The following is a 14,927-nucleotide window of genomic DNA, read 5'->3' as shown; positions in this document are numbered from 1 at the left end:
TGGAAAATGAAATATCACACTTATGTAAACAAGCATCACTCTGACTGCCCACACATGTTGTCAGTCAACACACGAGCATACACAGATATGCCATGTACACTGGCCTTCTGTACACAGACCGCCCACAAACACACACACACACACACACACACACACACACACACACACAAAACACACACACACACACACACACACACACACAAGCAGAGGCAGACTGGAATTTGAGAAATGTAAGTCGCACACATTAGTAAACTTTTAAACATTTAAAACCTCCCACAATTCATGTCAAATCCCACTCTGACGTACAGCTATTAAATTATATTAGAAACCCTCAGCCGAGTAGCTCATCTTGTAATTTCATTAATAAATGTAAAATAATAATTTGCCAAAGTGTAATGGAATCTACATTCTGATTGAAATACACAAAAACAAAACTTTCTGCTTAATAATACTTTCTTATACTACTAGCATTTATAGCAATGTTTTTTTGTATTCTTAATTCTAATTCTTTTTTTTTACCCTAAGTTCATTGTAATTCTGTGTGTAAGGAGGATCTAGCAAAATAAGCTTTTCATTGTACGGAGTAACTGTCTGTTATCTGTGCATATGAAAATACAAATATCTTAAATCTTGAATCTTATAAGATAGTAAACACAATAAAGGCTGATGACCTTGTAGTTTGATCTTGCATGTCCAATAAAATCATCTCATACAAAAGATTTCTCCTGTTGCTTCGCCTCCCCTGAAACCCCTGGCAGTGGGTTGTCCTTCACTGCTCCGCCAAAAACAGGCAATGCTCTTACTCCGGGTGGAGACGAGCCCACATAGAGCAGAGAGCCCCCCACCAGGAGCAGCAGGCTGGCCCCCCAGCCCAGGTACAGGGCCGGCCCCAGCTCTCTCTTAAAGGGTGCTGCAACAGTCGGATCATAGAAGTCCCTGATGATCGCATGGGCCGTCCAACAGATGGGTATCAAGTAGGCCAAGCCAGCTACGAGGAAGAGCAGCCCTGCTATCCTGGCCAGCCGAGCCTTGGAGGCCTGGTTACCGTCCCCCATGCAGTGAGTACACTTGGCCCCTGCCACCCCGAGCATGAGTGCCAGGAGGCAGAGGAGTAGGGCGAGAACAGTGAGGCCCCGGGCGGCCTGTGCAGTCTTGGGCAGGGCCAGGGTGGAGTCATAGGACTTGCACTGGATCTGGCCTGTGGACTGAGACAGGCAGTTCATCCACAGTCCCTCCCACACCACCTGGGCGATCACCAGCTCTCCTCCCACGAAGGCGGACACACGCCACAGAGGAGCCGCGCACACCAACGCCCCGCCCACCCAACCCAGCACAGCCAACACCAAGCCCAGCAGCTGAAGACCTGTTGATGCCATAGCCAACGAAAAAGCTCCTCTCTCACTCTTGATGGAAGAAAAACTGAACAGTTTCAGATTTTTTTCTTCTTTTTTCCTTCTCACCAGGAGGTCACTGTGCTCTTAGTCGATGAAAGTCAAAGATTCCCACGGTATGTTTTCAGTCATATAGTAAGATGTCCAGGGATTGTGAGATCTTGAGATGAGTCCCCCTCTTCGCCTCAGTGTCCTTTCTTGAGCAATACCTACGTTAAGATGACAGTTTTCAACAAGTTTACCTTACAGAAGCACATTTTAATGAACTAATTTTGAACATTTTAGATCTGAGCCATTAAGTAAATAAGAACAAGTGCATTAAACTTAATTCAGCTGGTTTTCTTTGGTTCAATCAATTCCCTCATTTCCTCACGCTGCAGCTAAATAAAGCGCTATATAAAACATACCTTTCAATCACCAATCAAGCAACCAGATGTCCACAGATGGCGGGTTGATGATCCACTGTGTGTTTCTTGGTGGTATAGTCGCGTGATGTGAGTAGTTGGTGTCTTTCTCCTGTTATGACTGGCCAGCTTGTCTCCTTGGATCTCATACACAGGGGTGTGGGAGGGCAGCAGTGTGTAATGCTGCATACTTAATACACACACACACACACACACACACACACACACACACACACACACACACACACAGAGAGATAGTTATGCAGATAATGACAGCACAAGGACACTCTGTTGCAGACATTGTTGATTGCTACCATGTTGTCATTTCTTGGCATGTGAGGGACCATATTGGGGCAACATATGGAGGAGGAGATGAAAGCTGATTGGAGCTTTAAGGTGATCTGACAAGCACCACGTGAAACAACTCCCATGTCATATTATACTGAAGATTGTAACTTTGTTTTGTGTAAAAATGCAGGACTATTTTAGTGAGGTTAGGGAGGACAAAGCATGCAGGTGGGTACATCAAAAGTTGCTCTGGCAATAGAGAATAGTGCTGACATTAAGCTGCCTGGTAAGATGTCGGGCAGCATTAAGCTTGAGCAGAGTATAGAATCAAAGTGCATGCTGACACACTTGTTGATTACTATCTGTGTTTCCTCTCATCCTTAAGTGTCAATAATCAGTTAATACAAGGTTATGTGTGTTCCAATTTATTGTCTTTGTCTCATTTATGCATTTTCTCAGTGTGCGGCATAGAAGGGTGGCAACCACATTGCATTGGGCAATCCTTTATGCTATAATGCTCATGAAAATGGATCTTGAGCCTTGACAATGTGAGCAGGAAGAAAACGTTAAGAAATACAAAGAGTTAGTGGTTGAAAGTCGGCTACTTCATTTTCTACAACAAGATGGGTTTAACCTCAATATAAGGTGAGTGTCTTTATTGTGTTGTTGAAATCGCACTCAGGGGGCTTATCTGTTTGAAAAGATAGACACGATAGTGCACTTAAATCGTAACCATTAAAGCAGAAGCATGTACGGTGAGGCCCAGAGAAAGAGGAAGAAGTCGAAGGAAAGATGGAGTAGATGTGCAGGCTATGTGAACACTCTAAGTAATCAGTTGCTCGGGCAGCAGCAGACACATCTGCCCGTAGCTGGTGCTGTTTTTATGGCTGTTTTTGAAAAGTTGTAGTTTTGTTTTCCGGGAAACCACTGAGGTGGGGGGAGAGAGAGGGAGAGAGAGGGGGAGGGGAAGGGGAGAGACAGAGAGAGAGATTAATCACGAGCAAACAAGCACAGTTGAACTGTGAGCTGGAAGGAAAGGTTAAGAAATTCACAGACAGAGTTAGTGGTTCAAAATCAGGTTCATTTTCTACAATACGATGGGTTTAACCTCAATAGAAGGTGAGTTTCTTTACTTGTACACTGTAAGACATTTCAAGTCAGTTCAACTTGCAAACGAAAGTTCACCAGCTGCCTTGAGAAATCTAGTTGACTCAACTTGAAATGTCCTTTGATTCAACTGATAAATTAAAGTTCATAAGGTTGATGTAGCTACAACATGCTAGTTGTCTCAACATTATGAGTCAAGTTCTCAGAGTTGAGTGAACTGTTTGTCTCTTGTTGTTTGAACTTGATCCACCAAGTTAAAACAAAGAGTGTTTTTACATTATCAGTTCGAGAAAACTTTCCTTAGCTAGTCAAACAAACACACATTTGTGCTTTTATTTAACTCACAGTTACAAGCTAGAATAACTTAACCATGTGTAAACAACTTTCCATTTCAAGTTAAGAGGACTTACATTCCAAATTAGTTTCAACTTGCATATGAACGGTATTTTGACTGAAAGTTTGCTTGCTTTATAAGAAAGAAATGACCAATAATTCTTACTTCTGTTCAACAGATATAACATTTATTGGAAGAAAATATACACAGACTGAAACATTCGCTACAAGTACATCTCAACACAAATAGAAACATATATATAGAAAAAACAATTTAAAGGTGTCGTTCATATTACTCCAGGTCAAGGCAGTAGATTGTGCCATCAACATGAAGCCTGTGGGCACGTCTCTGAGCTCATGTTGGAAGATCGTCTCTGGGCTCATGTTGATCTTCTCTGCTTCCTCGGCCACGTCGAAGACTTCCAAAGGAAGGGAATCATGCAGAACGCCTTTGTGTCCCATCAACAGTCCAACCTGCATTCATCCAGGGTTTCTCCATGAACCTGAAGACATATAAAGACATTCACATCTTAACTGACATCTCCAAAATATTACTGGTTCAATGGTTTGAGAGTCCTCATTAAAAATCCCTAAAACAAAAAAGGTGAAGGAGACTCCATTAAAAGGTTAGTTTGCAATTATACAAAATCTCTATACAAATGTGTGTGGGTAATAAAGCTAATGAAAACAAAACATGTTACATTGTCACATTACAACCATTGAGTGTAGTAAATGTGTAAATATAGTGTCTTACATCATACATCCGGATTATGTCGGAGGAATCCTCTGAAAGATAGTAGCATGAAGACCAAGCAGGGCAGCTGATTTTCGGTTCTGATTTGTATCCTACAAAAACAGACAAGAGTAGAAAAAAAGCTTTTTGAGTACAGACAAGGACTAAACACCGCAGATGATGTCCATGATATAATGATGGATTGTTCTTCACGTCCATTAGAGGAGAATGCACAAAACTTACATTTCACGTCACGTACTGGACATTCTTGATGACATCTGTAGAAAGAAAAAAAAATGCACGATAGGCTAAAATTTGCGTTTCATATATATATATATATATATATATATATATATATATATATATATATATATATATATATAACATGCGTTTACTTTACGCTTAAATTATCAATCTTTTACATTTCTAAATAGTTAAAACAAAAAATGGGATCAAGCGATTTTGAAGCAAATATCCTCCAGTTTACAAAAAAACAAACATGCACCCACACAGCAGAGGGGAAGGGATGTCCGCAATACAGTCTGTGCTCAGTGCGTCCCTACAGCATGCTCTGCATTAATTAAATTAAGTCATTACTGGCATACAACTAACTATTAACACATTAATACATACATGTTGTCTACTGTCAGGTCAAAATAAAATACAAAGAGCAAGCAAAGCACGGGCAGTGACTCTGCCGGTCAATGTGAATCCCTCAGCCGTATGACTATACATTCAGACTGCTTAAAGTTCGTGTTAGCTAGCTAGCTAACCGAACAAGCCAGTTGGAGGGGGAGGGGTGTTGAGTGAAAAACGTAACTTAAATGAAGCATGAAATAATGAAGGAAAATTGTGGTCACTTTAAAAAATTAACCAATAGCTTATTCATTAATTGCATTTCATCAACTGCAGGACAGATAAAATAGGTCAACCATTTGTCTTAAAAGAAGTTCTAGCTAAACATTAAAGCCACAAAGTATCTAAGCCTTTCCAGACCATTGACAAGCACGAGTTACATAACTGTGTTACATTACTAATGTTACACATGCTATTAATTAAGAAAAATACTTAAAGTCATCATTTAAACTCACCTTCATGTGCCCAAGCAAAGCAAAAAGACTCCTCAGCGCTCTGGTCAGTTGGCTCTACTTGTTGCAGGTGGAAAGTAACGGTGAATTGCTCCGCCTCATTCACTGGAGGTTGCCAGGTTAATAGAATCCCTCCCCCTTGAACAGTTAAGTTCAAATCTAAAACTTGTCAGAGCTCTTTGAGTTAAAGAGAAGAAGTACGTGGACATAACAAAACAGGGCTGTGATGTTTTACAGTGTAGAATATACTGTTTGCAGGCCTTTTGCTCTTGTTATGTGAGCTGACCCAAAAGCTCTCAGACGTTCATCTGAAGGGTCTCTCTGTCTTTTTGTCCACAGACTGCAGCTCTCCGGTTGTCAGTGACCTGAGGATTGTCCTGCTGGGGAAGACTGGATCAGGAAAGAGTGCAACAGGAAACACCATCCTGGGACGAAAGGCTTTCACCTCAGAGATGTGTCCTTCTTCTGTGACTCAGACATGTGGAAAAGAAAGCGGCAACTTTGATGAAAGAACTGTTAATGTGGTCGACACCCCGGGAGTCTATGACAAGGCGATTACCAAAGACCAGTTAAAAAGTGAACGAGAGGAAAGTATCATGCTGTGTTACCCAGGACCCCATGTGTTCCTGCTGGTGATCAGACTGGATGCACGCTTTACAGAAGAGGAGAAGAATGCTGTTAAGTGGTATAAAGACAACTTCGGAGAGGAATTTTTCAATTACACTGTGGTGCTCTTCACTTGGGGAGACATGCTCAAGGAGAAGTCTATTGAGGAGTATTTAGACCAAGATCCTGATCTCAAGGCAGTGATCAGTGGTGTTAAAGAAAGGTACACTGTGTTTGACAACACATGCATGGGAAATCGCACTCAGGTGACTGATCTGTTTGAAAAGATAGACACGATGGTGCACTTAAATGGTAACCATTATACCAAAAGCATGTATGATGAGGCCCAGAGAAAGAACAAGTCGAAGGAAAGATGGACTAGATGGTCAGGCTATGTGAACACTGTAAGTAATCAGTTGCTCGGGGCAGCAACAGCCACAGCTGCCCCTGTAACTGGTGCTGCTGTTATGGCAGAAGAAGCAGTAGTTGGAGCCATGAGACCAGCTTTAATCTTTGCAGGTGCAGGGATTACTAAAGCAATTGGGTGGTGGATGAAACCTAAAACAGAGAGTTGAGTCATGTCAAGCCATGACATGATCCTTTAAGAAAATCAGTGAAGTCCTTCCATTGATTACCTTCTTTGATTCAGTAAATTAAAATTAGACTTTTTTAGGCAAAGCTGCATTGCATTCCTTCATTTAATTATTGTACATGGATACTAATTCATCACATCGTGCCTGCTTTAAACTATAAATGACCCTTTTATGACCAATCGTAATGATGATGCTGTACACTCTTATCCTGAATATCATTCTGTGTGGAGAACACTATTGTAACTGTTCTGTTTGAAAGGAATACAATAAAAAATGTGATAGAAGCTTCAAAAAGGGTTTTTTGATGTTGTATCGAGTTTGAATGACATGGACATCCCAGTTAAGAAAGAAAACATTCCACCAAAAGCTTCCAGATCTCCAGTGAATTCATTAGACACAAAACCACTTTGGGTCATATTTGAAATTGAAAATCTCTTGTGGGAAGATGGAAGCTGAAAAACAAACAGTTAGCAACTTCAGTTAAGTTATCAGCCATCAGTGTCAAGTCAAAGATGCAGTTGATATTGAGAACAATTTAAATATTTTAAATACTTTTTGGTACCAACTACAAATAAATTCATATTATGCATTACAATTAAATGATTTATTAAGTAGATGGGGACAAATGCATTTTTCAACTGTGCATAAATTAAAATAAAGGCATGTTAACTGCTGCATTTATCGATCTGCTCGTCTAACGTTCGTCAAGAAGGTAAATAAAAAAAGAGTCATTTCCAGAGTGTCAAACTGTTCCTTTCACTGCAGAAGAAGCAATGCATTGCATGCATAATACATGAATATATTATGATGCCATACAACAACACCCATTCAGCATTACAGGTATGATTAATCATTTACAAGCTTTGTTTTATGTAAAAGGTCAAAAGGTTTTCTGAACATATTATAGCTGCAAAAATGCTTTTATGATGACTCAAATGTTCCTCCAAATAAAAGGGAACACACTGATCACAGTTGATCCTGGTAACCACAGGGATATTTAACATAATTTAAAGATATTTAAAGAACATAACCATAACCATAGCCTTGTAGAACAAACATCTGGGACAACTGGTTCTACGGGAACACAGGCATCGCATCAGAAACGTCACTCCCTGTCTTCCACTCCTGAGCGCTCATACTGGCATTATAATCAAACTCAGACTCAAGTCTTTTTACAGAGAATATTTATTCAGTAGAAAGCAGTTCCAATGAAAATTGTTGACAGCACATTGTATTGATTAGGCACAGAAGATTAGATGTTGTCAAACAAAAAAAGCACCCAAAGGTTCTGCATTTGTTTTAATGTCATCTTTTTTCAAAGCTTTTTGCTTAAGTATACAGACATTGCATTCATCAATTTGGCTGGTCTGTTTATTATTTATCATTTTCACTACTGCCTCACTCCCACGACCACCGTGCTGTTTTGCACTGTAATTTACCAGTTATAGTACTTTATTGTGTGGTTGGATGGGTGTACTGTATGTGTGTGTATACTTTGAAAGTAGTATAGTTTGAGTTCTGCTTTTTTCTATTTTTTTATTCTACCTTACTCTGTTTCTTTTTATACCTATTTTTTCCAAATGTATTATAATTTACTTAATCTGTCTCATTTATAAAATTTCCGACAACAGCATTTCATTGCGCAGTTCTGTATTGTGTAATGCCGATAAGGATTAGCCTTGAACCACGAGTATCAATGAAGGGTTGAAAAGTGCTACATTTCCATGATGAATGTGTGCCAAATTTGAGATTAGGTTGTCACCTGCTTTCCACCTATTGAAATGGTTTGAACCAGCTTTCTGAAAGTTGCAGTTTCACTCTCCATGTAATCACTTAGGAGGAGAGAGAGAGAGAGAGAGAGAGAGAGAGAGAGAGAGAGAGAGAGAGAGAGAGAGAGAGAGAGAGAGAGAGAGAGATTAATCATGAGCAAACAAGTACAGTTGAACTGTGAACTAGCACACAGAAGTACAGACTAATGTGATCTGGAAGAAATGAACAGAGCAATAGAACAAGCTAGTCACTAGATCTCTGGTTTCTGACGACAAAAAGTGAGTTAGGGTGTCAAGTCTCCGTGCAAAGGTTAGGCCCAATGTTGAGGTTAGGGTATCCCCTGTTTTAGTATGTAAAACGTTTCCATCCAAACTATTTAAAACATGTTTTGAAAAGTTGTAGTTTCGTTTTCAGTGAAACCCTGAGGTGGGGGGAGAGAGAAAGAGAGAGAGCGAGAGAGAGAGAGAGAGAGAGCGAGAGAGAGAGACGTGAATTACGATAGCAAACAAGTACAGTTGAACTGTGAGCTGGAAGGAAAGGTTAAGAAAAGCACAGAAAGCATGTATGATGAGGCCCAGAGAAAGAACAAGTCGAAGGAAAGATGGAGTAGATGGGCAGGCTATCTGAACACTGTAAGCAATCAGTTGATTGTGACAGGACTAGTCACAGCTGTTATCGCCCCTGGTTCCGCAGCTATAGTGTTCACTGGTGCAGGTATTACTAAAGCCATCGAGCGGTTGGTGAAACCCTAAACAATAGGCAGCTGAGGACCTTGCGGGGTCATAACTTTGATTGTCGCTTCATATACATATATTGTTTGGAAAAACTTACATTATAACTTGATATAATTTCTTCCATATTGTACATGCATGCATATTTGTCACAGCTTGCCTGCACTGAAATATAAATTAACCTTTTATGACCAATCTTTTAAATGTTTATACTTTAACCTCTTATTCTTAATATCATTGTCTGGAGAACACTAGTGTAATTGTTCTGTTTGATTTGAAAGTATAGATTAAAATAATGTGACAACCATTTTAAAAAGTGTTGTTTGTTTTTGTACCAAATCACTTTTTACATGAAGATCCCATGTTGTGAAAGCAAGAATTCCCACAAAAGCTTCCAGAGCTCAACGCAGTTGCTTGTTTGAGATTAACATGCATGATCAAAATGCTTGATGTGCAAAGTTACTTTTCACATCAATATCCAATTTGAGTCTTTGAAAACATAAACCAACTCTGACCTCTACTGGACAAAGAAGTACACTTTTTGGGGATCGTTTCCTCTACATATGAAGGCACAAAGAGAGGAGGTTGCCATTCTGGGGTTAACATCTTGATGTGATGGATGCAAACCTCAATTATTTTCACATATGTAATGAAAAAACACTGCATAACAAAGAAAACTTAAAAAAATAAAGTTTAAAACCATGTGAAAACTGTAAATCTTAGTTACCTAATGCATTTCATTAATGTATTTTTCTTTCGTGTTGTGTATTACCATTATGGATGAAGACTCAATCTCCCAGCCCTGTGACATGTTTAAAGCAAACAAAGCAAGCTAAGCACTGAGTGATGCAGTTCAAGTATTACAAAGGTCTTAGTAAAATCAGCTAGTATGTCTGCTAGTTTGTTATCATTGTGCAAACAGTTTGTGAAGAAATATAATTAAGTCTGAACCCAACATTTCAAAGCTAAAGTACCCTTGTTTTGATCAATATGTGGTTGACTCAGACTGGCCTCCACTCATCATTTAAGGCCTTTTTGGTCATTGTGTGGTAGATGGTATGTGCTGGTGGCTGGCAGGGATGCGCTGGCAGTATGTGAGGGGCTTGCTATGTTAACAATGCCTCCTCAGTGAAATGTGATCGGCCAGCGGACGTTTACCATTGTCTCCCGTTTCCTTTAAGGAAGTGAGCTAGTAATGTTTCTAATAATAAAGCACGGCAAACAGCCCATCACAGTCTAAATAAGGACCATGAGCAAATCTGCATAGATATTCTGTTTGAGCAATTATCACAAGTTATGAAAGTACAAACTGTGCAAAAATAATGTACTTAAGAACTTTATGAGATCTATAGCACAATATTTCAATACATTCTAACAGTATTTATTAGGAATCTCATAGTCATAGTGTGGGTTTCATTTATAAGCAACAATTAATAAATGAGTGAAAAGAAAACAAAAAGAAAATGCATTTCATACCGTTTGTTTACTGTCAGCAATAAAATCACATACTTCTGTTGTGTCAAAACTTAATAATTTTGGAAGCAGGAAGCAGAAAAGGCCATAACAACACCATTCACTGATAAGCTCTAAACAGTCAATAGTAATGTGTGCAATACTTCCACTGTATATTCAGGGTCACATACTGCAGATGTCCTTGTCACTTGCCTTGCACATGTTTATACTGGAACATTTGCCTTGGCTTTGCATCGTATGCCCTTCCATAAGCAAAAGGCAGCTACACCACAAAGCACAGCCAAGACGAGCACAGGAGCTCCTAGAGCCAACGCCACCGTGGTGTCGGCTCCCACGGCGATAATCACCCCGGCTGCCACCAACAAAACAGCGGCAGCCGAGGCCACGCGTATATTCTTTCTTTTAACCCTTTTCTCCTTTTCTCTCTCTTTCTCTTTCTTCTCCCTCTCTGCATCCCACATTTTCTTCTCCTCCTCTTTCTTCTCTTCCTCCTCTTGTTGCTTCCGCTCCTCCTCCTCTTTCAGCTTCCTCTGGGCTTTCTCATACAATTCATTGGTGTAGTGTTTCCCCCCGTTATCCTGTATCATTTCCTTGACCATGGTGACCAGCTCTTTGACCTGTGCTTGGTCCTCTGCGTCGTTGTTGTTGAAAGCATGGTACCTGCGTCCAAATGTAATAGAGAGTCTCCGCAGCTCCTTGCACTCCTTCAGAGCATTGTCAGCTTTGGCCTGATCTTTGCATGTAAACAGCATGATAGTGTACATGGAGGCGTCGTCTCCGAAGTTGTCCTGGATCCACTTCACAGCGTTTCTTTCCTCCTCCGTGAACCGTACCCCGAGCCGGATCACCAGTAGGAAGGCGTGAGGGCCGGGCACCGACATCTTGACGCACTCCTCTATTCTGGTTTTTAATTCTTCCTCTGTGATGCCTGTGTCAAACAGACCCGGAGTGTCGATCACCTGGACAGCAGTCCCGTCCACTTCCCCGCTCTGTGTCTCACAGTGCTTGGTCACAGACTCAGGGCTCGGGTCCTCTTTGAAGGCGGCTCTTCCAAGGATGGTGTTTCCTGATGCACTCTTGCCTGATCCGGTCTTGCCCACCAGGACTATCCTCAACCCTCCGGACAAATCCAGAGCTGTAACAGCAGAAGCACAATGAATCACAAGGCAAAAGGGAATCTTTTAGATTCATGGCCACCACTTGCTAAGATTATGAAAGATCTGTTTGAATAGTGTATCTCCCTCTAGTATAAGTTGCTTTATCTTTTTAGCTGTGTTCTTTAAAAAGCAAACTGTTGAGGTTTTGACCATAAGTAGTGAAATAGAGCAATGTTTTTCTAAGAGAGCTTTTCATTTATTGAGCACATGCAAAGAAGCATGACTGATGGACAGTTGGTGGCAGCAATGTGCAAGAAGGAAAACCATGCGCCAACAAAGGCAAAATGAATGCTGCGAGCATGCAAACATGGTTGTAAACCACGGATGTAGTAAGAGAAAACAGCATTAACCTGCCAGCCAGCAAATAAGATTAATTATTAATTATCATGGAGGTGAAACTTTAACGGAGAATATATATCTAGTCTTTGACGTCTGTGACATCATCCCAATGTCAAGTCTATGTGTCAAGTGTGAACACGCAGTCAGGGCCAGCAGGAGAAACACTTAGGCCCATGCGCTTAGCGAAGTGATTTTCATTAAAATGACTGGCCTGCATCCTGTAGTCTGATACTTCAGAACTTAAAACACATGTTTGATGTAAACATTGCATAATTAAAAAAATATTATAAATATCAGCTGCGCAAGTGCTTGAGAACTAAGGAATTAAAGTGTACACAGTGTGATTTTGGTGAGAAATACTGAATTTAGACATGACTTTGTTCACATAATGTAGAAGAGCAGTCAACCACTTACCGTCTGGTAAGAGTTGCAGGACAACAGGAACCAAACTATGTTAGTAAATTATTCTTTACAATTAAAACTGCACACTCTTTTGTTTTATTGTTGTGGAAGAAATATGTTATTAATGGCCATTGAAAACACCACTCATTATAGGGTGAAAAAAGTTAGTAACTAGTAAGTCTAAGATGTTAGAAAATTAAAGAAAGATGTTAGTTATGTAATTTTTTCTGATAAGCCATAAAGGCTAAGATAGAACTAGTACTACTAGAGAGGAATATACACCATATAAAGGGTTGTTTTACAACCTGGCAACCTTAAAGGTGTTATTGATCTAAAAGCATTAATATTCATTGTACTTGTGTTAATAAAGCCATTATTAACTGTCTATTTAAAGTGTTCCTTTAATAGTAGGTGGTATACAGATATGAGAGATGATGAATGAGCATACCGTCAAAGTTATTCAGACCACACCCATCCGATCGAGGAAGAGTTTTCTGTTTCTTTTCTCGCAGTGGTATTTCTGTGATAAGAAATAACACCATAGAGACACAAAAACAAAGTACACAATTATTAAATTCTTCGTTTTCATGATGTCCCTATTGTGCCCTTTCTAGCGTCACAGTGGCAGCAGTGGCACAGGAAGTGTTACATCTCACAGAAACCAAAAGATCACTGCTGTTTTGTTTAAACACAAGTCACATAGATTGTCTTACCTTCAGCCATTACTTCAGATTTATATTTTCCAGTTCCCTCCTGGCCAAATGCGTTGTTCCAGGCCCGAGTTGTGAACTTTGACAAGCTCTGTGGCTTCACTTTAGACATCAGCATTCTGGGAAACTTCTGGAAGCCTGCCCTTTGCTCGGGGGGCTTCCTATTTCCTTGTATTGTCTTTAGTTTACGTATGAAAATGTGCATCCCCAAAGAGGCTGTGCACAGCTCTGGGAATAGGTTTGTATATGTGCATGGCTGATATGTTAGAAAGTTCAACCACAACACAAGAAAAGCATTTCAACTCTTTAGCATTGTCTTCCTATAACCACATTATGAGGCAACCAGAAAGCCTCACATCTAAACCTAAATATCTTAAATATAGCTGTACAGCTGCAACAAACGTATCAAAAAACCTTTTTTTAATTTATTTTTATTATCAGCAGACATGTTTTTGACTGACAACCTTTTACTACATGTTGTCACTTAAAGGGCTCCATGGACACACGCAGCACCAATGGCATGGTTTCCTTTTCGATCACGCACCTTTGTGTTGGTGTTGGCAGAGAGCACGTAACGTGATCAGCACACGCAGGGTGCAACCTGCTTCCCAACATCTCTGGATCAGGGATCGCATGTCAAAAACAAAGTAGTGGGGGGGAAAAGAGGGGGAAAAATTTAATTCATTTGATTAAAACAGAAATGAGTAATTTAATGGTGCCAAGTCAGTGGTTCTCAACCTTTTTTCAGTGATTTACCCCCTGTGAAATATCTTTTCAGATGAGCAACCCCTGACCAGTGCAAAGCATTTTTGGTTGAAAAAAATATGTAAAAAAAACTCTTCTGTGTTAATTTATTTTACAAAAGACGTCTTGAACTCTTGAACAACAAAAAGAAAAAACAACATGACCTTTTCACTGAAGGACAAAAGAGACTCAAATTATTTAAACTGAAATCTGTGCCATCAGTGTCAGATTTAATATAGAATATATATACAATTCAGTTTATGAACTTACACTTATGTTGTATTGAATATATTAAATAGCAATTTTTGAAGTATTTTGTACTGGATGCTCATTTAAAATATATATATATATATATATATATATATATTATATTTTTTATTTTTTTATTTTTTATTTTTTGATCTCACGTACTCCTGGAGTGCCTTCACATACCCCCTGGGGTACACATACCCCATTTGAGAACCACTGCCTTAAGTTGTTTGGTTATATAATGACACAGGTAAAGCACCTTCACACATTAAAACAGATATTTTTTAACAAGTGTTTCCTCAGCTGTCTGATATGTTGGCAGGTGAGACTTATTCATAGCACAATAATCAGACCACACTAAACTGTCTAAAAACAAGGATGTTGAACTGTTCTACGCTCCAGGTTTCACTTTAATATTTTCTCTATCGCTAAATTTAATGAAATTTCCTCTGCATAAAGTACTTCTAGAGCAATTATGGCATACAACCAATGAACAGGCCAAACCAGAAGCGGTTAATGTTAGAGAGTTGGGGGCCAAAACCTGGTGGCAGGTGTCTGTTTGTGTTTGTGTGTGTGCTTGTTCCAGCATTGTCATTTAAATTCATCTATCACTTGCGTGACAAGCCACCTGCCTCCTCTCATCCTTATCTCCGTGGCATGATCTTGCCCCAGCTGCTGTGAACTAGTGGCTTATTAGAGTGTTGACAAGCACTACTCTCCGTACACTAGGTGTAGACATGCTTCCATTCCCACCTCATATTGGGAGTCATAGAAAGTCCTGAAACGTTGGTGATTACGTTAGTAGTGGG

The 14,927-nt window shown here is 39.8% G+C and overlaps 3 protein-coding genes across 3 annotated transcripts; 1 reads left to right on the top strand and 2 right to left on the bottom strand.

Moving 5' to 3' along the window:
• Window positions 1–707: 707 nt before the first annotated feature.
• LOC306737586 (claudin-4-like) lies at window positions 708–1,376 on the bottom strand (the record flags this gene model as incomplete). Its single annotated transcript, XM_079219328.1, has 1 exon — window positions 708–1,376. The coding sequence occupies one exon, from the start codon at window positions 1,374–1,376 to the stop codon at window positions 708–710; it is 669 nt and encodes a 222-aa protein (XP_079075454.1).
• Window positions 1,377–3,180: 1,804 nt separating this feature from the next.
• Window positions 3,181–6,664, top strand: LOC306737466 (GTPase IMAP family member 9-like; the record flags this gene model as incomplete). Its single annotated transcript, XM_079219200.1, has 2 exons — window positions 3,181–3,202; window positions 5,684–6,664. 2 exons carry the CDS (start codon window positions 3,181–3,183, stop codon window positions 6,523–6,525), a joined length of 864 nt encoding a protein of 287 aa, XP_079075326.1. The 3' UTR covers window positions 6,526–6,664.
• Window positions 6,665–10,720: 4,056 nt separating this feature from the next.
• LOC306738372 (GTPase IMAP family member 9-like) lies at window positions 10,721–13,237 on the bottom strand (the record flags this gene model as incomplete). Its single annotated transcript, XM_079220217.1, has 3 exons — window positions 10,721–11,652; window positions 12,864–12,935; window positions 13,129–13,237. 3 exons carry the CDS (start codon window positions 13,235–13,237, stop codon window positions 10,721–10,723), a joined length of 1,113 nt encoding a protein of 370 aa, XP_079076343.1.
• Window positions 13,238–14,927: the final 1,690 nt, after the last annotated feature.

Source organism: Taurulus bubalis, assembly GCF_910589615.1.
Source record: "Taurulus bubalis genome assembly, chromosome: 6".
NCBI classification, from domain to species: Eukaryota; Metazoa; Chordata; class Actinopteri; order Perciformes; family Cottidae; genus Taurulus; species Taurulus bubalis.
This window is presented reverse-complemented; position numbering and strand designations above follow the sequence as displayed.